The 25765-nt window shown below is 43.6% G+C and overlaps 1 protein-coding gene across 2 annotated transcripts in view; it reads right to left on the reverse strand.

Annotated features, from left to right (window-relative positions):
• The window catches only part of ANO2 (anoctamin 2), a 157655-nt gene that overhangs the window by 107332 nt on the left and 24558 nt on the right, over nucleotides 1-25765 (reverse strand). Inside the window, exons 1-6 of one of the 2 annotated variants that reach the window (XM_083440733.1) lie at nucleotides 10196-10734; nucleotides 8690-8788; nucleotides 5751-5902; nucleotides 3596-3650; nucleotides 2644-2695; nucleotides 129-184 (exon numbers count right to left, since the gene is read on the reverse strand). In XM_083440733.1, coding sequence (XP_083296859.1) covers nucleotides 129-184; nucleotides 2644-2695; nucleotides 3596-3650; nucleotides 5751-5902; nucleotides 8690-8788; nucleotides 10196-10300 — 519 coding nt within the window. In that variant the 5' untranslated portion in view covers nucleotides 10301-10734. Of the gene's footprint in view, nucleotides 1-128; nucleotides 185-2643; nucleotides 2696-3595; nucleotides 3651-5750; nucleotides 5903-8689; nucleotides 8789-10195; nucleotides 10735-25765 lie in introns of those variants that run through there. The other variant, XM_083440732.1, reaches the window with a different exon arrangement.

Here is a 25765-nt window from a genome sequence, read left to right on the forward strand (position 1 = left end):
TTTATTTGAAGGATACTGCTTTTTAACAGAAAGTTTGCACTCCAGCAGAATCTCATATGTAGCAACAATTAAGCATTCTTTCACTTTTAACAAGGTTCTTAGGAAACTGACAAGAAGTGTATACCTACATCATGGAGCGGAAAGGCTGCTTCATAAACATTGTTTGCTATTAATGTGTTAATACCTACAGAAAAATAAAGATAGCAATAGTTATTTTCAAACACACATATATATTTGCTTTTCGGCCAAAGAATGCGATACCACTAGCACAATGGAACTCAATCCCTTCTCTTCCCCCAATGTGGATTCCAGTTTATGAATGTAATGTTAAAATCTGATTAGTGGGAATATTATGTTTCAGGATGGGATATACATTTTACAAGTAAATTAAAAGTACTGTATTTTTCCGTGTACAAGACTAGGTTTTTTTGCTAAAAAATAATGTCCAAAATTTGGGGGCGTCTTATACACAGGGGCCATCTCCCCCCATTTTCTTAAATCGGAGTTCCCCCTGAGGCAAGGAAGAAGGGCTACCCCTATGCTATCCATATAATCAGTTATCAGTAATCAATATATTCATATATGCTCACACATAATCAGGGTTTACAGTATTTTATAATCCATTTTGAATCAAAGGGAAGCTGTGCCTTAGCTAACTGCATACTGCTTGAAACAGCAAAATTAGGAGCCGACCTTTCCCCTACAAACATCCGTGTACCCTGGACAAGGGGGAGATGTGAATCAGAGATACTGGTACAAAATCCCCTCAGACACAGGCTAAATTAATCCACAGAACAGGAAGAGCAAAACCACAAAATCTCCAAACTCCCTGTCCTGTCATAACTAGGGGAGAGGTTAGACAGAGCGTCACTGCAAGCAACGGAAAGCAGAACTAGAACTCTGTGCTTGACCAGGAGCTGGAAGCATGGCAAGAAGCTTGCTAATTGGCTAATTTCGCTGGCGATATTGTGACTGCCTCATGGTTGTCTCATGATCTATGATTTGCTGTGATCTGCTCAGGTATAAAGACCTCTGGATTTCTGTCAGTCGGGGTCCCAGTTCCTTTTGGAAGAGATTCCAAACTGGGTCCTTATTGCCTGGCAATAAACTTCACCTTCTAATTCTCCATTTGCTGAGTCTGCCTGATCCTTATTGACGCCAAGAGAGTACCTGCTTACGTTCACATGCTTCACCCCAAATAGGGGGCATCTTATACATGGGGTTGTCTTATAGATAGAAAAATACGGTAATTTAAAATGATTTGAACTCTGCAATCAAAACTTGACATCTGATTCTGAAATCTAGCTGGTTTGTTTTACCACATCCGAGTTAGCTTTTGGATTGCAGTATCTCCATTCACCAATTTTGACCAAGATTTGCTCACATATTGCTGCCACTCCAATCAAAAGTGCTTAAACTGTGAGTGTTACCGAAAAATAATTGTATATCAAGTGTCGACGTTCAATGCCACCTATGCACTGAATATTTGTAGAACTAGAGATTATACCGTCTAACAGAAGCTGCAGAAGAGAATTTGGGAGAAGAGGGAAGGGAAGTTTCCAATTACAGTGGTGCCCCGCAAGATGAATGCCTCGCAAGACGGAAAACCCGCTAGACGAAAGGGTTTTCCGTTTTGGAGGTGCTTCGCAGGACGAATTTGCTATGGGCTTGCTTCGCAAGATGAAAATGCCTTGCGATTCCTGGGTTTTTTTTCCCTCCCCCCCTTTTCCCCAAGCCCCTAAGCCGCTTAACAGCTGTTCGCTAAGCCGCTTAACAGCTGGTCGCTAAACCGCTTAACAGCTGATCTAAGCCGCTTATCAGCTGATCTAAGCCGCTAATAGCCTTTTAGCAGCTAATCCGCTAATCTCTTAAACCTTTAATAGCCGCTAATAGCCTTTTAGCAGCTAATCCGCTAATCCCTTAAGCCTTTAATAGCCACTAATAGCCGCTAAACCGCTAATAGCGCTAATAGCGCTAATCCACTAATGGGCTTGCTTCGCAAGACGAAAAAAACCGCAAGACGAAGAGACTCGCGGAACGGATTCTTTTCGTCTTGCGAGGCACCACTGTATATTCAAGGCAAGGCCAATAAAGCTGAAGGCTCAATATTAGCCATAATATTTTTTTAAAAAAATCAAGCAATATTATTTTCTTGCAGGGAATTCATTCTGAATTCACTCAGCTACAAAATGTTTCCAGAACAGTTTGCACCCTAATGTTAGGAGTTGTTTATGCTGGCCCAAGGAAAATGCCTTTCTTTGAATGGAAAATTCAAAGGACTGTGTGCAGTCTGTGATTTAACAAAACCTTTACATTTTCTTGCAACAAAAAACTAATCATGTAACCTGTATAAATTATGCAGATTGTTAACCTTTTGTTTTAGACAATTTATTCTGTCAATTTTTTTTATTATTTTACGATTTTGCGTAGTTTATTCTCCATGATGTCCAACAGAGCAGGATTCAGAAACATGTCTTTTTATTTGATTATCCAGGATTTGCCCTAACCTACCAAGACATAGCAGAATGCACTATGAATATATCTTAACAAGCATCTGAGATTCAAAATTTAGAACAAGAATTCAAGAATATTAAAAAGCAGCTTCCGAAATAACATTTTTTTAAAAAGTGAATTATTTCTTACCCATGCTGTTTTTGGCTTTTGTAGTATATGTACGCTTCAAAATTTCATGTACCTGCATCAAAACACACAAACATGATGTAACTAACAGATAACTTATTTCCAAGAAATAGATGTTCTGCATGAAGCCAGTAAGACATAAAGATGATATTCACCATACCATATTTTTTAAACTATATTTAAATAAAATAACTTTCTTCATCCAGTATTTCATAGTCCTGTGCTATGTCAAACTGCAGGTGAAGGCTCAAGCAACTGGAAGCTCCTATATACGGTAACAACAATAACAGCCCGTGTATATAGCAAACTATCATATCAGAGAGAAGGCTATATTTGAACCCATCTCCTCTTTGACCGTCATGGCTTCCCCCATCAAGGGTTTGATAAGAGCCAAACAACGTACAGTATATAAAAATTAAAGAAGATACCCTTTCCAAAGAAAAATAATGGAAATAAGCAGTGCTTTTTTTTAAAAAAAAATGTTTAGGGGTACTCTCATTTTGACTCAAGAAAATCACCATTTTATAGTTCAAATCGGGAAAAATAAATACAGTAAATGGACAAAAATACAAAGATTCCCAAAATGTTTAGGAGTATGCATCCCCCTGCCTCTCCCCAGAAAAAAAAAAAGCAGTGGAAATAATTAGGGTTTGTAGCCTCTGCCTTATTCAGTGACTATAAATCACCACGCAACCGGGGACCCATGATGAGGATGATAAAATTTGGATACCACCCTTCCTTCGCAGATCTCAAGTGGTTCACAACGTAAAAATACAATATAAAGGCACAAAATACATGATAAAAACAAGGACCAAAAACCCCACAAACCAATAACTCCCTCCCCCACTTGTAGAGAGCCATGATCATTTATATAATTTTTTTTAAAAATATGTAATTATCAGCAATTAAACACAGGGGGGTTCCCTCATGCTTCACACCCCCTCAGCTGACTTACTATTCGACTGCGGGTAGCATTGTCAAAAAACGTGTCTTTATCTTGAATGTTGTACCTTGGGAAACAGTGATAGACAAGATCAGTTAAAATGTGCCTTATGCAATTCCCAGAAGAGCAGAAGAAGGCCAGTCCTATGCATACTTCCCTGAGAGTAAGGCCCTTAAACTTAGTGGAGCTTACCTCTGAGGAAACCTGTAAAGGATTGTATAAATAAAAGGTGACAGATTTTGTTTCAAAAAGTTAGCCAGCCTATATGATTCTGCTTGACAAGTTTAACAGGGTAATTTCTAGAAAGCGTGTTCTCCTTCATGGAGAGCATGTGTTGTGGTGGGGGCCGCCAGGACACTCCAAAGTTGGGGGCAAGCTAATTGATCGTTGGCCACTGATGCGATTGGGGCTTCCTTTGTTGTTGGGAAGAAGTTAATGTTGCCATTTGTTGATTGACAGCCAGAAATACTAAAACTCCTTGCACGAGGCTAGGGCTTCCTCTTTTCGACCATGCATCGGATTGCCCGTCCCTCCCTCCCTAGAATTAGGGTTGTTCGCTTTGACCTTGCTATGCCTGTCATGGGGTCGTCTGTTCTTGGGGCAGCGGCCCGGTAGGAATTTTGTCCATCTGGCTGATTGGCTGGGGCCATTTGGTTTTTGCCTACTGCGTAGCAAATCGTCACAACTTGTAAGGTTGCGGTTAGGCATTGGTTTATGGTTTGGTTGGTTGAGGGGAAGTGGTTGAGTGCCTGCCCTTGGTAGATTGAGTGCCTGCCCCTCTAATGCTGCTGCTGCAAGGGATTCCGTTAAAGGAATTGGGGGCTAACTATTGCTTGTCCACTCTGTCAAGGGGGCTCGGGCCATAGCAATGAGCTCCTGGTTGCATTTGGGGTGAGGGCAGGTTCCCTGCTCTGCGTAACCCCCAAGTGCATTCCCCTATTCTGACTTTCGCATCGTGCGGAATGTCAGTCTGTCCCCCATGGTGGGGGCAGATAGTCGCAACCAATGCCTAAGCAACCACTCACAAATTTGTATTTCAAGAAAGTTGTGGCCAAAATTATGCCAAAAATCTTAAACAAAACATTCTGTGTGATGTGTGAGTTATTGGGGTGGCCCTGGGGACCTCGACACGCAAATGCAGAGTTAGGTAAGAATCACAGGGTTTTCCTTCTCTCACAATGTCCTTGCACTCCCTGCTTTCAAGAGAAGGGAACCCTATTCAATAATGTAATTTACAAGTTTAAACCCATGATTTTTTAAAATTCACCTGGGAAAATGTTCCTGGATATTAACTTATCCTATGCCAAAGTCTGAGGACAGCGCAAGAACACTAAGAAACAAATTATACAATGCATATTTGAATATAAATAAATCCCCCACTGCTCCCTGGTCACAGAATGTTTGCCCGAACAGAGAAATGTTGCATTAGTTTCTGCAGCATGGCTGTGGGAAGGACACTCATCAGTGGTGGACTTTGGGCCCAATGTGGGGCTCAAACCCATACTCTGAGAGCATGAGTCTCATGCTCTACCTGCTGAGCTGCACAATTTCTTCTTCATTATCATAATTTTTCATTATCATAATTCGTATATGAGGAATAAGAATCGATACATTCCAACCCAAGCTGGTTTTTTTTAAAAAACCAAACAAAACACAACCAAGATAAAATACAGGATTTATTGCATGTGCAACTTTAAACAACAATACTTAACAAATATATATGTATGCACACACCTTTACACACACACACACACACACACACGAAAAATTTGAACAAGTGTGAAATCTGAAGCATTAGCATGCTCTGATCTGCACACTAAATTTAGAGATGATTAGGTCAGTTCACATCATGGTTTACAGAAATCAAAATCTATTTGCATCATCTGATTTCTGCAGAGCGAAAAGGAAGAGTCTGTCAACTTCCTCTAGCATCACAGAAAGTAAGGTGCCTGTTCTGATGCTACGGTCCTCAGTTTGAGATCCCTGACGCCATACATGGTAGGTGAGGGCACTCAAAGATGTAACCGTTTCAACTGTTTTCTTAAATAGTACAGTCCCATGAAGACTGTAGACGATGGGAAGTTATGTGCAGTCTCAATCACCACAACATTCCTCAATGAATTATATTTCTCAGGGAATTATACCGTGCACCTTGTTAAGTACTCACAAATAGAGTTTTTCTCTGGAGAAAGGGTAAGATAAATGCTTCATTCTGGTGGTATTTTGCTGTGGCACTTTGGGCTGCAAAGGTTTTGTAAACTTCTGCCATATTTCAGACAACTTATTGACAATTCCCGTTTCTTCTGTTATTTCATACGTCTGGAAAAACAAAGAGAGCATGTGTGAGCAGGTGGCTTCCCAAATATTAATTTGTTTAGAATAATTGAATGGCATCTTTTCACCAGCAGTGTTCTCAAAGCCCACATCCAAGAAAAGTTAGTGAAGCACCAATATTGAAGGAGAATTATTGAGTATTGTCCCACCACCAGTTTTGGTTCCAGAAAATGAGCTCCTATTTAAAGAAAAAATGTCACCCCCTGAAGTGGTTGTCTGCAATGTCTGAATAGACCCTGGGAATATTTGAACTGCTAGCTAGGAATATTTATTTTATTTTATCATTTCACAACATTTGTGTCAGGGCCGGCCCACCCCTGAGGCAAGGTGAGGCAACTGCCTTGGGCAGTAGGATCCACAGGGGCAGCAGATGCCAAAGTAGATCTTTATTCCTGCCCTTGTTCTTGATATAGGTCTTTGCTCACCCCTTCTTCGCTGGCGGTGAGGAGGCACCATTTTGTGGTTCTCCACAGGTGTTTTGGGCTGGTCCTATCTATATACTGCTTTTATAAAACCTCAAAGTGGTTTGCAAAAAGATTGCATCTCTGCCTTTGGCTCTGCTAACGTACAAACATTCAATAGTGCTTCTCAGCCATCATTCGTTCAGCTGATCTGCAGCACAGGATAAAGGTAAAGGGACCCCTGACCATTAGGTCCAGTCGTGACCGACTCTGGGGTTGCGGCGCTCATCTCGCTTTACTGGCCGAGGGAGCCGGCTTCCAGGTCATGTGGCCAGCAGGACTAAGCCACTTCTGGAGAACCAGAGCAGCACACGGAAACACCGTTTACCTTCCCACCGGAGTGGTACCTACTTATCTACTTGCACTTTGACATGCTTTCGAACTGCTAGGTGGGCAGGAGCAGGGACCGAGCAATGGGAGCTCACCCCGTCATGGGGATTCGAACCGCTGACCTTCTGATCGGCAAGCCCTAGGCTCTGTGGTTCAACCCACAGTGTCACCCATGTCCCACGCAGCACAGGATACAGAATGCTTGAATGCGAATGTTTTAAGTGGCAGGCTGAAGCAATTGTTCCTCATCAGGTTAGTTTATATTCTCTCCCCGCCCCCCCCCCGCCCCCAAAACAGCAATATATTGGCTTAGGTAGCACCAAGTGAAAAGGAAGGGATAAGCTTGAGTTATTTCAAGGCAGTCCTAGTGGAGATAAGTTCTGTAAGAAAAGAAACCTAACAATCAAACAAGGAAAATATCAAGGTATCAGCTGTTGATGGGAAGATGGTTCAAACCAATGGATGCTGCTACAAATCAAGAGATTACCAGAAAGGAGATTCTGACTAAGCATTGGGTAGAACTCTCTGGGGGTTAAGAGTTCCTTGACGGTGGAAAAAACCATATCAGATGGTAAAGGTAAAGGTACCCCTGACCATTTGGTCCAGTCGCGGATGACTCTGGGGTTGCACGCTCATCTCGCTCTATAGGCCGAGGGAGCCGGTGTTCGTCCACAGACAACTTCTGGGTCATGTGGCCAGCATGACTAAGCCGCTTCTGGCGAAACCAGAGCAGCGCATGGAAATGCCATTTACCTTCCCACCAGAGCGGTACCTATTTATCTTCGTGCACTTTGACGTGCTTTCGAACTGCTAGGTGGGCAGGAGCTATGACCGAGCAACGGGAGCTCACCCCATCGCAGGGATTCGAACCGCCGACCTTCCGATCGGCAAGCCCAAGAGGCTCAGTGGTTTACACCACAGCACCTCCTGCATCCCCAACCTCAGATGGTGGACATTTCCTAACAGAGGTTGGGTGGCCATCTGTCAGGGGCACTTTAGCTGTGATTCCTGCATTGCAGTGGGTTGGACTAGATGACCTCTTCAGGTCCCTCCCAACACTACAGTTCCATTAAACAACTAACATGTTGAAATGTGTGTCATGTCAGTTTCCTTATAAAGCTATGGTTTCCCCAGTAGTGATGAATGAAAGTGAGAGCTGGACCATAAAGAAGGCTGATCGCCAAAGAATTGATGCTTCTAAATTATGGTAGTGCAGCCCCTTGTACTCCTGGTGATACTTTCACTCAGTTATCCCATGAAGTCTGTATTCTAGTCTTGGCCCCTCCTTCCTCCTGCCAGCCATATACCCAACCCATAGAATCCTAGAATTGTAGAGGGACCCTAAGTAGAGACACCACCTTGCCAACAAAGGTCCGTATAGTAAAAGCCATGGTTTTCCCAGTAGTGATGTATGGAAGTGAAAGCTGGACCATAAAGAAGGCTGATCGCCGAAGAATTGATGCTTCTGAATTATGGGGCTGGAGGAGACTCTTGGACTGCAAGAAGATCAAACCTATCCATTCTTAAGGAAATCAGCCCTGAGTGCTCACTGGAAGGACAGATCCTGAAGCTGAGGCTCCAATACTTTGGCCACCTCATGAGACGAGAAGACTCCCTGGAAAAGACCCTGATGTTGGGAAAGACAGAGGGCACAAGGAGAAGGGGACAACAGAGGACAAGATGGTTGGACAGTGTTCTCGAAGCTACCAGCATGAATCTGACTAAACTGCGGGAGGCAGTGGAAGACAGGAGTGCCTGGCGTGGTCTGGTCCATGGGGTCACGAAGAGTCGGACACGACTAAACGACTAAACAACAACAACAATGTTATAAGTGGAGGGAAGCATAGCATAGGTAGTCACTGGGGAGGGGGGCTTCTTCCTTGCCATACTCAGAGATGAGAAATAACCAGCCTTCACTGCCTTTCCTCTGTAATGTTCTGCAAGTTTCAAAATAATTAAAACAGAACTGAGTACCACTTACCCTTTTAGTGGGCATTTTTATTTTAAGAAACTCTGCTTCTCGGCTAAGTACATTCCATGGTGCATGTATCCGGACAAAACTCAGTCCTTGTGTCTTATTCTGAAAGGTGAAAAGAGGACATATTTTCTTGAAATACAAATTAAATTACAAATTAAATTAGAGGAACTAAAGGTGCAACATACAAAATAAAGAGGCAGCTGATAAAGAAGGCGCAGATTATATAAAAGTAATGCCCTTTACCTCGTATTTTCCGATTTCACAACGGAGCACACTTTTATAGTGTTGTTTCAGTGATAACATATTAATTATCGTGGATAAAGTGTTTCAGGGTTAAAGGCACGAAGCATCCTGGGCTCACGTGTCATTCAGCTTGAGCTGGAGTGCCATTGGGTATCTTGGAAAAGCCATCTTCAACCTCACTTTCAATATGGCCTGAACCACAAAGAAGGTGGTTGAGATAGTGCATTAAATAAGAGACCTGGTATCTACATTGCATGAAAAAATGGGGGGGGGGAATCACAATGTATAATTATGATACAACATATATCCTTCCTATTCTTTCCTTTAAAAATATGTACAGAGGTAGTAACTAGAGTTGAGAGTTTTTTTTAATCTTTGGGCAATATAGAAATCAGTTAGAGATGCTCTAATTACTGGGTGTGTGTTTTTTCTTCATTTAAGATTAAACCTATCCTTAATTTACATAATGAGACCTGCAAGTCAGGGACCCATATTTTGTTTATGCTATTTCTATAATGCAACATGAACACTAACGATGCTACATTATTGTCTTTCGATCAATGCTACAACAACACTTTAAAAAGTCCTAGCGCTGGTATGGATGGTGGCATGTTGTATCTTGCTAGAAAAATTGACACTTGGGCTACATAGATCAATCGTGTTACTCATTGTGAAGGAGTTGTGTGGCAAGGTCCCAAACCCTCCCAGGAAGTGGAATAAAGACACATGAAACAGTATTTTAGGTTAATGGGCAAAAAAGGCCACAACTTTATTGGTTACAGATGTGAGTGGTATTGGCTTAGGCACTGGAAACCACACAACTATATCTGACTCCTGCCCGTCTGCAGGAGTCTTGGAAGGGTTAACCACCAGTAGGGGGAGCCCTGCTGATGCACATCAACTAGAAACTCCCCCAGGGTCACTGCTAGGGGTCGTGCCATGGCCACAGCCGCCCGTCTGGTGCTTTGGACGGAGACCACGGCCACTGGATTCCTTTAACGGAATACCCTTAAATTAGGAGGGGTAGGTGATGGCCACTACCTCCCTTCACCTTCAACCTAATACTCTGATGCCTAACCGCTAAACCTTACAAAGTTGTAATGATTTGCTACAAGGTAGGCGAAAAATCCAAATGGCCGGTGCCAATTGGCCAAGTGGAAAAATTCCTACCAGGTGCCTTGGACAACCAAGGTGACAACCGAGGTCCATAGCAAGGTCAAGAAATAGAAGAGCCTAACCTAAGGGAGGGAGGGCGGGAGAACTGACCGAGCAGGGAGAAAAACACAGGCGTGTCCTTGGCCGTGGGCAGTTTAAATAGCCTGCACCACGTCCCCGGACCGTCGGGATTGGACGGCCTTGTGACGTTAACATATATGAGAGAGTGCTGGAAGGGAAATAGTTAAACAGGTTGCACAGTCAGGACCCAGGGGGGTGGAGTCAGTGGGACTATAAAACTAGTTCTGGGAGAAGTTCGTTGGGAGTTGTGGGTGGGTAGTTGGTCGGATTTAGTGGGTTGGCTGGTTGGGAAAGGCAGTTGGTACTAGAGAGACCGGGTCATGGGTTCTTGAGTGTGGGGAGGTAGAAGAGATAGAGAGAGGAAAATAAGACTAAGAAAGTAAAGAGCAACAATGTTTGGAATGCCGTAAAAAGTTTGTTTGTGTCTGAAATAAAATACGCTCTTCTTTATTAATTGAGAAGCTGACTGAGACTGAAGTGATTTTACCAGGGAGGACCTGGTTGGTGGCAGCGGATTAGTGGTGTACGGGTCAATAGTCCGTGAGATGACCGGGGGCTCCATACTAACGCCACAGGCCTAAGGATGCTGTGGCTGAGTACCATCCAATGGTGCAGGGATGATCCCGCCCTGTGTGCCTGGGGAGGGCTTGCTCCCAGCCCCCAAGGTCATCTCCCCTGGAAAGGGGAAATGTCTTTTCCTACGTCCTCATGCTCTATTATACACTTCTCTCAAGGCACCCAGCACACTCAGGGGCTCTATGTAGCTGTTAACTACATTTGACAGAGTTAGGTAACACAGCTGCTTTGTAATCAAGTGAAGCTGTAAATAAAACTGCTCCTGTTTGTTGTGTAAAAATACATCTCCAAAAGATCAAGCCAAGGAAATGGGATTTTTTGTTGGTTTTTTTTTTTTTTTTTTTTTGCTGATTTATTGCAGTTCTGATGTAAAGTGAGACCAGCTATCGCCCAGAGGTGGTGTCTAGGGTGTTTACAGAATCCTTCTGGGTCACTTGGCACTGCCTCTGCTTACACAAATTGCTTCGTCACTAGTCCCAGGGAGCTACCATGCAATTCACAACGTGCATTGAATTAACAAACATCAAGATACAGATTTTCCATGTTTGTGTATGGGACTTGAATCATATAATTCATTTTAACATTAATGGGAATTGCTCTGCAAAGTCTGATTCCTGGTCACTGCATTGAAAAGAAATCTCTATGTTGATGTCCTCATTGGTTGAAAAATAATGACTAATAGCTTCCAGTAATATAGGAATATTTGTAATTAATGAGGTTTATTTAGATATTGATAGATGGGAGTACCCTATGGGGAAGGGTTAATGCTCTCAAGAAGAATATTATTCCCAGATTAATCTACATTTTGAGAGGAATTCCAGTTCAGTGTTAGCAATTTTTTTGAAAAAATATTGAGATGTATAAGTATTATTGTGGGGGAAGAGTTAAAAAATTCAGAGGATAACACCATATAAAGGTAAAGGTAAAGGACCCATGACAGTTAAGTCCAGTCGTGGACGACTCTGGGGTTGCAGCACTCATCTCGCTTTACTGGCCAAGGGAGCTGACGTTTGTCCGCAGACACTTTTTCCGGGTCATGTGGCCAGCATGACTAAGCCACTTCTGGCAAACCAGAGCAGCACACGGAAACACCATTTACTTTCCTGCCAGAGTGGTACCTATTTATCTACTTGCACTGTGACGTGCTTTCGAACTGCTTGGTTGGCAGGAGCTGGGACTGGCAACAGGAGCTCACCCCGTTGCCAGTGGCAGAGCTTCATGCTCCGGCCCCGGGGGGGGGGCGGAGAGCAGGCGGGGGCAGGGCTGGCACGCATCCTGGGGGCGTGCCGCACCACACGCAGGGGTGTGGCTCCCAGCGCAGGTCGGGGACAGCCACAATGGCACCCCACTGGGATCATGCTGCCAGGGGTGGTGCACTCCTCCCACACTCCTTCCTCCGCCAGTGCCTGTCACGGGGATTCGAAACGCTGACCTTCCGATTGGCAAGCCCTAGGCTCAGTGGTTTAGACCGCAGCGCCACCTGCGTCCCACTAAAGTAAAATAAAGTAAAGTAAAGGTAAAGGTAAAGGACCCCTGGACAGTTAAGTTCAGTAAAAGGCAAATATGGAGTTGCAGCGCTCATCTTTTTCAGGCCGAGAAAGCCGGTGTTTGTCCACAGACAGCTTTCTGGGTCATGTGGCCAGCAGGACTAAACCGCTTCTGGTGCAACAGAACACAGTGATGGAAACCAGAGTGCACGGAAATGCCGTTTACCTTCCCGCTGGAGCGGTACCTATTTATCTACTTGAACTGGTGTGTTTTCAAACTGCTTTGTTGGCAGGAGCTGAGACTGAGCAACGGGACCTCATCCCATTGTGTGGATTTGAACCCCCAACCTTCTGATCAGCAAGCCCAAGAGGCTCAGTGGTTTAGACCACAGTGCCACCCTGAAGGACAACATAACTGGCTGGCGCCCTAAACAGGAGCATGCCTATAAAGGGGTGAGGGGAGATTGCAATGTTTTACTGTAGGCCCCACTTGTTAAAATACTAAGTATGTTAGGAACAATAAAATATATTTATAATATTTCCCGTCTGATTTTTTTTTTTTGGCATGCAATAACAATGGCACAGTGTTTAATTTCAGTTTATTGAATAACCTTTGTATTGTTATATTCCCTTGTTGAAAGATGCAAAATTTAATTAATGTGTCCAGAAGAGCTGAAACCCAGCATTTGTTTACTTGGTTAGAAAAATAGCTGACAGTGAATGATTCTATTGTTGAAAGATGCAGAAATATATAATCTTTCATCATGGATTACCCATTCTGGTTCAACCCCATCAAAACAGTTTTCTACAAGGGCTGAACATTCAGAGATGAACTAACAACTTGGGAAAATGCTTCTTATATTAACAATCAGGCTGTGCTCATCATGCCCCTGCACATATTAATTCATGATCTCTCAAACTATCTGGTCCTACCTGTTAGTAGCTGCTAAGGCATTTGAGCTGTTGAAATAACAGTTTGCTTGAGTCATTTTCAGATGGGCTCAGTTTAGATTTCTGGCGCCTCCCCCACAACTCCATCATTATTCCATTGAATAATAATGTTTATGTTGTTACATTAAAATATAAGCAAAAAATATTTTATCAACATTTTTTCCTGGCTCCATTTCTGTGATCAGGTTCACATGAAACACTGAACCAAATCATGGCTTTCTGCAAATGCAAGGGTTCCTGAACAGGAGATAGAAGCCACTTTACTCCTTCCCCAGTTCTCCCGCTACTTTCAGCTAAGCCATAGCATGTTGCTATGGTCTGAAGCTCAACATCAAAAAAACGAAGATCATGGCCACTGGTCCCATCACCTCCTGGCAAATAGAAGGGAAAGAAATGGAGGCAGTGAGAGATTTTACTTTCTTGGGCTCCATGATCACTGCAGATGGTGACAGCAGCCACGAAATTAAGAGACGCCTGCTTCTTGGGAGAAAAGCAATGACAAACCTAGACAGCATCCTAAAAAGCAGAGACATCACCTTGCCAACAAAGGTCTGTATAGTTAAAGCTATGGTTTTCCCAGTAGTGATGTATGGAAGTGAGAGCTGGACCATAAAGAAGGCTGATCGCCGAAGAATTGACGCTTTTGAATTATGGTGCTGGAGGAGACTCTTGAGAGTCCCATGGACTGCAAGAAGATCAAACGCATCCATTCTTAAGGAAATCAGCCCGGAGTGCTCACTGGAAGGACAGATCATGAAGCTGAGGCTCCAATACTTTGGCCACCTCATGAGAAGAGAAGACTCACTGGAAAAGACCCTGATGTTGGGAAAGATGGAGGGCACAAGGAGAAGGGGACGACAGAGGACGAGATGGTTAGACAGTGTTCTCGAAGCTACAAACATGAATCTGAGCAAACTGCGGGTGGCAGTGGAAGACAGGAGTGCCTGGCGTGCTCTGATCCATGGGGTCACGAAGAGTCGGACACGACTGAACGACTAAACAACAACAACATAGCATGTTGCAGAATCATAGAAATTTGGGGTTGGAAGGGACCTCAAGGATCGTTTAGTTCTAACCCCTGCAATCATAGCAATCCCTGACAGATGGCCTCTGTTTAAAAACCTCCAGAGAAGGAGAGTCCACCGCTTTCTGAACACTGACGACCAGCTCTTACTAATGTTCTTCCTGAACATTTAGTCGGAATCTCCTTTCTTGTAACTTGAAGCCATTAGTTTGGGTCAAAGAATTATAGAATTCTAGGGCTGGAAGGGACTCCAAGAATCATCTAGTCCAGGCTTCCTCAAACTCGGCCCGCCATATGTTTTTGGCCTAAAACTCCCATGATCCCTAGCTAGCAGCACCAGTGGTCAGGGATGATGGGAATTGTAGTCTCAAAACATCTGGAGGGCCAAGTTTGAGGGAGCCTGATAGTCCAACCCCCTGCAATGCAGGAATTCTGCCCACAGCCATCCCCAGGTGGGCTCAAACCATGAACCTTCTGGTTAACAGCCACACACACTGACCCATTGCACCACAGGAGGTCCTAACCTCCAGAGCAGGAGAAAACAAGCTTGCTCCATCTTCCATGGGACAGCCTCTTTTCCAGGCTAAACATACCCAACTTGCTCAACAGTTCCTCATAAGGTTTGGTTTCCAGATCCTTGATCATCTTGGTGGGTCTTCTCTGCAAGATGCGAGACCTTCACCCCAACAGCTGGGATTGAGCTCCCCCCCCCCCCAGTTGACTCCACTCCACAGTAGGGTTATGAGTTTTGAAACAGTCGCACCTCAAAGCAAGCTGAGTCCTGTTCTCTCATTTGCAATGATTTATACGCTGATTGGGACGTGGGTGGCGCTGTCGTCTAAACCACAGAGCCTAGGACTTGCCAGTCAGAAGGTTGGCGGTTCGAATCCCCGCGATGGGGAGAGCTCCCATTGCTCGGTCCCTGCTCCTGCCAACCTAGCAGTTCTAAAACACGTCAAAGTGCAAGTAGATAAATAGGTACTGCTCCGGCTGGAAGGTAAACGTTGTTTCTGTGCACTGCTCTGATTCGCCAGAAGTGGCTTAGTCATGCTGGCCACATGACCTAGAAGCTCTACGCCAGCTCCCTTGGCCAATAAAGCGAGATGAGCACCACAACCCCAGAGTTGGTCACAACTGGACCTAATGGTCAGGGGTCCCTTTACCTTATACGCTGATTGGGCTTTCATGCAAGTGTCAGTCATATTTAGTGGCAGCAGCGAAAAGGTAACAAAACACAACTAGCAACTTTTTGAACCAGACCATTATAATTGTGCAAAGCATTTCATTGTCAGCTCTGAATACTGAAATATATATTCGCAAGAACTCTTAGGAATCACTTATTGAAGTGATGACAGTAGCCATTAACAGGCGTTTGTATGTTCCCAAAGCCTGTCTCCTACCTATATAGCTCTCCTCCCCATTGCATGACAGGACTGCAAGTGGTTTGGGTGCAGAAAAGGTAATGATGCTTAATGGCACTAGGAGCAGCTTTATAAAGAAAACTGAGGTCATGGTGAATTACACAAGTTTTATTTAGTCTTCTTAATATCATGTTTTTTCATTTATTTCTCATACAAAGAGGGGGAAAATGCAGGCTTTTTTCCACTGAGGAGAAGATGGAAATTCAAAGAGCTGACAGTTTATGTTTTCATTTAAAAACTCAAGTTTCTTGAGACGTATCCTGGGGCTCCCAAGTTAAATCAAGTACGAGACGATGTGTCTGTAATTGTTCAAAGGATGTAGAAGTAGGTCTCCTTCAACTGTATACTGTGTGAAGAGCAAGCTGGTTTTAGAAATTTCTATTCCTCTAAGGATCATTGCTATGGTTTGTTCCACCTTATTGGGAAAATTGACTCCTTGGAATTAACAGTAATTACATTGGCTTTTTTTATAAAAAAAAAAAAAGCAGAGACATCACCTTGCCAACAAAGGTCCGTATAGTTAAAGCCATGGTTTTCCCAGTAGTGATGTATGGAAGTGAGAGCTGGACCATAAAGAAGGCTGATCGCCGAAGAATTGATGATTTTGAATTATGGTTTTGAAGGAGACTCTTGAGAGTCCCATGGACTGCAAGAAGATCAAACCGATCCATTCTGAAGGAAATCAGCCCTGAGTGCTCACTGGTAGGATAGATTGTGAAGCTGAGGCTCCAAGATTTTGGCCACCTCATGAGAAGAGAAGACTCCCTGGAAAAGACCCTGATGTTGGGAAAGATGGAGGGCACAAGGAGAAGGGGACGACAGAGGACGAGATGGTCGGACAGTGTTCTTGAAGCTACCAACATGAGTCTGACCAAACTGCGGGAGGCAGTGGAAGACAAGAGTGCCTGGCGTGCTCTGGTCCATGGGGTCACGAAGAGTCGGACACGACTAAACAACAACATTGGCTTCTCGTAGAATTGCTTTTACAGAATTGTGTTCTGCCCTCTACCTTTATGGTGAGTTATAAGAAATTACAGTACCCTTGGAGGTTCATGACATACAGTGGTGCCTCGCAAGACGAAATTAATTCGTTCTGCGAGTTTTTTCGTCTTGTGAATTTTTCGTCTTGCGAAGCACGGTTTCCCATAGGAAATGCATTGACAGTTTCCCATAGAAATGCATTGACGGTTTTAAGAAAAAGGCACAAGATGTTTTCGTCTTGCGAAGCAAGCCCATAGGGAAATTCGTCTTGCGAAGCAACTCAAGAAACAAAAAACTCTTTCGTCTTGTGAGTTTTTCATCTTGCGAGGCATTCGTCTTGCGAGGTACCACTGAAAGATCCTTAAGAAAAATGTATGTCTGAGTTCATCGGCAGGATTGTTTCATCAAGTGAGTTTGTGTGCTTTCTGTTGCTGGACAAAGAAAATTATGTCAGCTTGCACATTTCTCTTTTTGTATTGGCTTCCAGGAAATTTGTGGCTCAACCCTCAAAGTATTTTTTTCTTTGTTATGGCTTAAAGCTAAACAAATAATATTGTTGTTGCTACTACTAATTCTAGCTAGTATTAATCCACAGAGTTATGGCCAAGATGAATTCTCCTTCTTCAAAGAGAAAGTAAACTTTACAGATCCTTTGAACAATTACAGACAAGTTAGACTTGTCAGCAGCACCAAAACAGTGAACAAAAAACAGCTAGGGCTAAGGACACAACTGAGAATTGATGAATGGATCAACTTTAAAAATACAGTGGTACCTCAGGTTCCCCTTCATGGATCACTGCCTTGCCGTGGCGAAGGGGCTTGAATAACTCAGACAAGCTATGAATCATAGAATAGAATCATAGAATCATAGAGTTGGAATAGACCACAAGGGCCATCGAGTCCAACCCCCTGCCAAGCAGGAAACACCATCAGAGCACTCCTGACATATGGTTGTCAAGCCTCTGCTTTGTTGTGTTGTTTAGTCGTTCAGTCGTGTCCGACTCTTCGTGACCCCATGGACCAGAGCACACCAGGCACTCCTGTCTTCCACTGCCACCCGCAGTTTGGTCAGATTCATGTTTGTAGCTTCAAGAACACTGTCTAACCATCTCGTCCTCTGTTGTCCCCTTCTCCTTGTGCCCTCAGTCTTTCCCAACATCAGGGTCTTTTCCAGTGAGTCTTCTCTTCTCATGAGATGGCCAAAGTATTGGAGCCTCAGCTTCACGATCTGTCCTTCTTGTGAGCACTCAGGGCTGATTTCCTTCAGAATGGATAGCTTTGATCTTCTTGCAGTCCATGGGACTCTCAAGAGTTTCCTCCAGCACCATAATTCAAAAGCGTCAATTCTTCGGCGATCAGCCTTCTTTATGGTCCAGCTCTCACTTCCATACATCACTACTGGGAAAACCATAGCTTTTACTATACAGACCTTTGTTGGCAAGGTGATGTCTCTACTTTTTAAAATGCTGTCTAGGTTTGTCATTGCTCTAGGTTTGTCATTGCTCATTGCCTCTGCTTAAAGACCTCCAAAGAAGGAGACTCCACCACACTCCTTGGCAGCAAATTCCACTGTCGAACAGCTCTTACTGTCAGGAAGTTCTTCCTAATGTTTAGGTGGAATCTTCTTTCTTGTAGTTTGGATCCATTGCTCCGTGTCCGCTTCTCTGGAGCAGCAGAAAACAACCTTTCTGCCTCCTCTATATGACATCCTTTTATATATTTGAACATGGCTATCATATCACCCCTTATGAGCTATGCCGTGCAGGGCCACCCAAGATGGACAGGTCATAGTGGAGAGTTTGGACCAAACGTGATCCACCTGGAGCAGGAACCGGCAAGCCACTCCAGTATCCCTGCCAAGAAAACTCCATGGACAAAGACAACAGGCATATAAAAGTTATGACGCTGGAAGATGAGCCCCTCAGGTCGGAAGGCGTCCAACATGCTACTGAGGAAGAGCAGAGGACAAGTACAAGTAGATTCAGAGCTGATGAAGCGGCTGGGCCAAAGCCGAAAGGACGCTCAGTTGTGGATATGCCTGGAAGCGAAAGGAAAGTCCAATGCTGTAAACAAAAATATTGCATAGGAACCTGGAATGTAAGAACCATGAACCTGGGTAAGTTGGATGTGGTCAAAAATGAGATGGCAAGAATAAATATTGACATCCTGGGCATCATGAACTAAAATGGACGGGAATGGGTGAATTCAGTTTGGATGACCATCATATCTACTACTGTGAGCAAGAAACCCGTAAAAGAAATGGAGTGGCCCTCATAGTCAACAAAAGAGTGGCAAAAGCTGTACTGGGATGCAATCTCAAAAATGATAGAATGATCTCAATACGAATCCAAGGCAGACCTTTTAACATCACAGTAATCCAAGTTTATGCACCAACCACTGGTGCTGAAGAAATTGAAATTGACCAATTCTATGAAGACTTACAACACCTTATAGAAATGACACCAAAGAAGGATGTTCTTCTCATTATAGGGGATTGGAATGCTAAAGTAGGAAGTCAAGAGATAAAAGGAACAACTGGCAAGTTTGGCCTTGGAGTTCAAAACGAAGCAGGGCAAAGGCTAATAGAGTTCTGCCAAGAGAACAAGCTGGTCATCACAAACACTCTTTTCCAACAACACAAGAGACGACTCTACACATGGACATCACCAGATGGGCAGCATCGAAATCAGATTGATTATATTCTCTGCAGCCAAAGATGGAGAAGCTCTATACAGTCCGCAAAAACAAGACCTGGAGCTGACTGTGGCTCAGATCATCAGCTTCTTATAGCAAAATTCAAGCTTAAACTGAAGAAAGTAGGGAAAACCACTGGGCCGGTAAGATACAATCTAAGTCAAATCCCTTATGAATACACAGTGGAAGTGAGGAACAGGTTTAAGGATTTAGATTTGGTGGACAGAGTGCCTGAAGAACTATGGATGGAGGCTCGTAACATTATACAGGAGGCAGCAACTAAAACCATCCCAATGAAAAGGAAATGCAAGAAAGCAAAGTGGTTGTCCAATGAGGCCTTACAAATAGCGGGGGAGAGAAGGCAAGCAAAATGCGAGGGAGATAGTGAAAGATACAGGAAATTGAATGCAGATTTCCAAAAAATATCAAGGAGAGACAAGAAGGCCTTCTTAAATGAGCAATGCAAAGAAATAGAGGAAAACAATAGAATGGGAAAAACCAGAGATCTGTTCAAGAAAATTGGAGATATGAAAGGAATATTTTGTACAAAGATTACCATAATAAAAGACAAAAGTGGAAAGGACCTAACAGAAGCAGAAGACATCAAGAAGGGGTGGCAAGAATACACAGAGGAATTAAACCAGAAAGCTATGGATGGCTCGTACACCCCAGGTAGTGTGGTTGCTGATCTTGAGCCAGACATCCTGGAGAGTTAAGTCAAATGGGCCTTAGAAAGCACTGCTAATAACAAGGCCAGTGGAAGTGATGATATTCCAGCTGAACTATTTAAAATTTTAAAATATGATGCTGTTAAGGTGCGACACTCAATATGCCAGCAAGTTAAACTTATTTCAGGATAATTACACCAAAACGTGGTTAGAGATTAGAAAAAACTTTGTAACCTGGAGTAAACTAAAATTAACATTTCTGGGTAGGATTTCCATTATAAAGATGAATGTGCTTCCAAAATTAATCTTTTTATTTCAAATGATTCCAATACTGGGCGAAGCAGGTTGTCTCAGGATATGGCAAAGAGAAATTTCCAAATTCCTGTGGGAAGGGAAGAAACCTAGGATTAAACACCTGATCTTAATAGACATAAAAGAGAGAGGAGGCTTTTCCCTACCCAACCTAAAACTTTATTACGAGGCAGCCTGTTTCACCTGGCTAAAAGATTGGTGCACGTTGCAGGATTCGGACCTCCTGGACCTGGAAGGTTTTGACAACCGTTGGGGATGGCACACCTACCTAATATGTGGAAAAGCGAAAATTCATAAAAACTTTACCAACCATATAATAAGAAAGTCACTCTTTGCTGTATGGGAAAAATATAAAGACCTGATGGAGCCTAAAGTCCCGTGGTGGACTTCACCAGTAGAAGCCATAGCAGTAAAACGGAAAAATACTCAGGAAAGCTGGCCAACATATAAAATACTTCTAAAAAATGAAGATAACCAAATAAAATTAAAAAACTTTGAGGAAATAAGAGACCACATTTCAAACTGGTTCCAATACCATCAGTTATTTGAAAAATTTAAATCTGACAAACAAAAGGGGTTCTCAACAGAAATTTCCCGATTCGAATCTGAACTTGTAAATTCTAAAAGAAAAACTCTTTCCAAAACTTACCGACTCCTCCTTGACTGGACAGTCAAGGAGGAGGAGGAAACAGTGGCAATGGTGAGGTGGTCCCAGGATTTTGGCCACTCAATAACCATGGCCCAATGGGAAAATTTATGGAAGATCAATTGGAAATTCACAAATTGTTACACGATTAGAGAGAACTATCAAAAAATGCAACATCGATGGTATCTAACACCATGGAAGCTTTCAAAAATGTATAAAAATGTATCAAGTAATTGTTGGAGATGCGGAGACTCAGGAACATTCTTCTATAGGTGGTGGATATGTAGGAAAATACAGGTATTCTGGGAACTGCAAAAAATGCTAAAGATCTCTTTCAATAAAAAACCAGAGGCCTACCTCCTGGGACTAACAGATTTGGATATTCCACAAAAGAGGAAGGGTATCTTTTTATATGCCACGGCGGCAGCAAGAGTTTTGATCGCAGCAAAATGGAAGAGTAATGAAATCCCCTCTATTCAAGATTGGATCCAAAAGCTGACAGAATATGCTGAATTAGATGGTTTATCAGAAAAAATAAAGAATAAATCAAAACAGGGATTTGTTTCTAAATGGGAGGTTTTTAAAGAATATCTGAAAAATAAATATAGTAGTTTAAATTCTGTTGCAGCATTCGAGGAACTTCAGTAATAGTTGTAAGGTAGATATAAGAAATTAGATTTAATGAGAATAAGTTTAATTATAAAAAAAAATCTGCATTGGCAATAAGTAATATGAATTTGAAGTATGGAATAGACGGGAGGTTGGGTCTTTAGTGTTAAGACCAATAGATGTTTTATTGTTTGCTAAGAATATTATGTGTCTATGGTTATTTTTGTAATTTGTGTATAATTTGGTATTTGTGTTTTTTGTTTGTTTTTCTTGTTGTATAAATAAAAAACTTTAAATTAAAAAAAAGAGAGAGAAGAGAAGACTCCCTGGAAAAGACCCTGATGTTGGGAAAGATGGAGGGCACAAGGAGAAGGGGACGACAGAGGACGAGATGGTTGGACAGTGTTCTCGAAGCCACAAACATGAGTTTGACCAAACTGCGGGAGGCAGTGGAAGACAGGAGTGCCTGGCATGCTCTGGTCCATGGGGTCACGAAGAGTCGGACACGACTAAATGACTAAACAACAACAAACCTCAGGTTACAGACACTTCAGGTTACAGACGCTGCTAACCCAGAAATAGTACCTCAGGTTAAGAACTTTGTTTCAGGATGAGAACAGAAATTGTGCAGCAGCAGCGGGAGCCCCATTAGCTAAAGTGGTACCCTCAGGTTAAGAACAGTGTCAGGTTAAGAGTGGACCTCCAGAACGAATTAAGTTCTTAACCCGAGGTACCACTGTAGTCAAATAGTCAGGATTTGAATAATACACTTACAATGGACAAATGCAAAAAGAAAATATAAATATGAAGTAAAAATATACATAAGTTATATAAAAATATAAGCAGAAATAATAATAATAATAATAATAATAATAATAATAATAATAATACCCCGCCCTCCCAGGCTCATGGCGGCTAATACCAATTATAAAATACAGTAAAAACATTTTTTTTAAAAGTTATAAACCAGGGAAGGAAGTTGGGGGTAGTCGCGCGGGGGCGGGGTGTTAAGTGAATTTGTAAAAGGTAATTAGAACATTTGATTATGTTAAAATTTCTTCAATAAAAATAATTTTTTTTAAAAAAATTTAATGAAAATAAAAATAGTCAAATAGTATAAGTAAAGGGTAAAGGGGACCCCTGACCATTAGGTCCAGTCGCAGACGACTCTGGGGTTGCGGCGCTCATCTCACTTTACTGGCCGAGGGAGCCAGCATACAGCTTCCGGGTCATGTGGCCAGCAGGACTAAGCCGCTTCTGGCGAACCAGAGCAGCGCATGGAAATGCCTTTTTCCTTCCTGCCGGAATGGTACCTATTTATCTACTTGAATTTTGACATGCTTTTGAACTGGGCAGGAGCAGGGACCGAGCAACGGGAGCTCACCCCATCATGGGGATTCAAACCGCCAACCTTCTGATCGGCAAGCCCCAGGCTCAAATAGTAAAAGAAAGTACTAACTCTCGGTCCTCGTCATTCCCTACCTTCCTGCCACTGCCATCACTTCCTTGGATGACTTCAAGACACCACAAAACAGAAAAATTACAATACCCCTGGGGGCATACAAACAGAGACTTGATGATAGGCTGTGGTTAAAGGTAGCAGACTGGCAAACAGTGAACTCTTCAGCACAGAAGAATTGATGTCTTCCCAAACAGCAAGATCGGGCAGAGCTGCCATGTATTTTATGAAATGCAAATGACAAGAGATTAAGCTTGTGCAAAGATGGCATGCAGCGGAAATGACAAATAGGCACAGGCAGGGCAGCAAAGGGGCATTTTAGCTGGTGAGTGCCTGTACAGAACATTGCATTTTGCATGGCATTGTAAACTGGGGATTTCTCTCTTTTATCCCCCAAACTATTTCATTTCCCCAGAGCCAAACATTAGCCTGTCTTTGTGCCCTAAGTGGTGTTCTTGTTTTGTACTCAAATGGGAGTGTTGCTTGCTATGCGAAACACTGGGATGATATCACAGAAGATCACTGTTATTTCCAGGAGCTGAGTGGGGTGCCCAGCAATTGTCCCTCTCGTGCCCAGATAATGCTTATAAAACCTGTGGGCCTGGGATCTGGGATGGAAAGGAAGAAAGGGAATATAGATGAGGAGAGAATGTAGATGACCGCTAGCATGCAGTGAACAGTCAGCCAGCCTACAGGAGATTGGGCGAAGTTTGCCACCTCTTTTTTCCAGTGTACAGATTATGGAGAGGCACATACTGCTGAAACAGACTGCTGCAAAATGTCTTAAATTAGCATGCATTTTTTTACAAGGTACTCTGGTGGCGCTGTGGGTTAAACCACAGAGCCTAGGACTTGCCGATCAGAAGGTCAGCAGTTCGAATCCCCGCAACGGGATGAGCTCCCGTTGCTCAGTCCCTGCTCCTGCCAACCTAGCAGTTCGAAAGCACGTCAAAGTGCAAGTAGATAAATAGGTACCGCTCCGGCGGGAAGGTAAACGGCGTTTCCGTGTGCTGCTCTGGTTCGCCAGAAGCGGCTTAGTCATGCTGGCCACATGACCCGGAAGATGTACGCCGGCTCCTTCGGCCAATAAAGCGAGATGAGCGTTGCAACCCCAGAGTCGGTCACGACTGGACCTAATGGTCAGGGGTCCCTTTACCTTACCTTACTCTTCAACTACTGCTGGTGTTACAATCACTGTTTCAGAGGAAATACATTTTACAGTTAAATGACGGGTGATAACAGCACAAACAAGGGACAGGATCACTGATCAAAAAAGTTTAGGAGAAAGCAATCCTGCCCAAACCAGAGTGTTATAATCACAGCATTGAACTTGATCAGCAGTACTCTGCTAAAAAAGAATGAAAAAGAAGCCTGTTATTGCCAAGACATAAAGTTTAGATCTATTTGAGGCTGTTAAGTGTGGGAGAATATGTATTTGTGCATATTGTCTGTAAAGTTGTGCAAAGAAAATATAGACCCAAAAACCGGTTATCAGAACTGACGGAGAAGATTGTTTAAAAACCATAGAAAATAATTGTCAGGGAACTGCCATCGGCAGGACAGGAGGTGCAAAGGCTCTCTGAGGTAGAGAGAGACGTAACAGCTGAAGAGGGAACCAGTAGGGGGCGAACAGGAACGTCAAGGGAAGGAGAGTCGGAGGAATGGCTCAGAGACGCTTCCAGCGAAAACAGTGGGGAGGTCTCAGGACCTCCTATAGGGACACCCGTTCCTCGCCGGAAACTGTCACGCAGAGAGTCCAGAAGAAGTGTTTCCGTTAAGGAGCTTTTATGTTGGAAACGTTTCCGAAAGCAACCACTTTCGGATTCTGCTAGCGATTGACGCAGCCATGCTGGAGGGGCTCCGTCACAGGCAGAGGTTTGAGAACTTGTTCAAACTCTGAGGGACTTGCAGTTTACGCACAAGCAGCTCTTCATCCCATCACAGCAATCCGAAAGTCACCGAAAGCTAGCTTGTGCCAGGGAGAGGCATCATGAGTGAACCAGCCGGAACCGGAGGAGCAGGAGCAGCTGGAGGAGGTCCAAGCCTGGAGGAAAGGTACAGGACGTTGGAGATCCAGCTTGCCTTGCAGACGGCGAGGCTGGAGGAGAGGAGGGCTCAGGATGCAGAAAGGGGGAAGGAGAAAGCCACCCCGCTCACCAGAAAGATGCCAGGATTGGTGCAGAAATTTGGGGGGGACCCCAGAAACTATCATGCCTTTAGGACAGAGATGCAATACGCTCTCAATCTGCAATTTGATGACTTCCCTGATGAGGAATCGCGAGTGGCTTTTGTAATTAGCCATCTCGAATCAGGGGCGAAGGACTGGGTTAGACCCTTGATGGCAGCAAATAATGAGATCCTAAAGGACACGATGAAGTTTTTTCGTGCCATGGACCTGATGTTTTCCAGCGACATTGAGCAGGGAGGGGTGCGAAGGCAGTTAATGGCTTGCAAACAGGGGAACCGGACTGTCCGTGAGTACTGGACTGAGTTCACTATGTTGATTCATAGATTGGGGTGGGACCTGTCTGCGGAGCCCATTCAGATGCTTTTCGAAGAAGGGCTCTCTTCGTCCTTAAAAGATGAACTTTCCCGGGCCCCCAGAGCGGAGTCTATGGACCAGCTGACTAAATCCGCGCTGGCCATAGGAGCGCGCCAGGAAGCGAGGGCTTTGGAGAAGCGGGAGGGGAAAGGAGAACGTTGGAGGGAGCTCCGCATTCCAGACATTCCAGAGCAGCCTTTCCCGCCGGCAGAGCCGATGGAAGTTGGAAC

This window comes from Podarcis tiliguerta (genome assembly GCF_965153285.1).
Source record: "Podarcis tiliguerta genome assembly, chromosome: 5".
Lineage (NCBI taxonomy): Eukaryota > Metazoa > Chordata > Lepidosauria > Squamata > Lacertidae > Podarcis > Podarcis tiliguerta.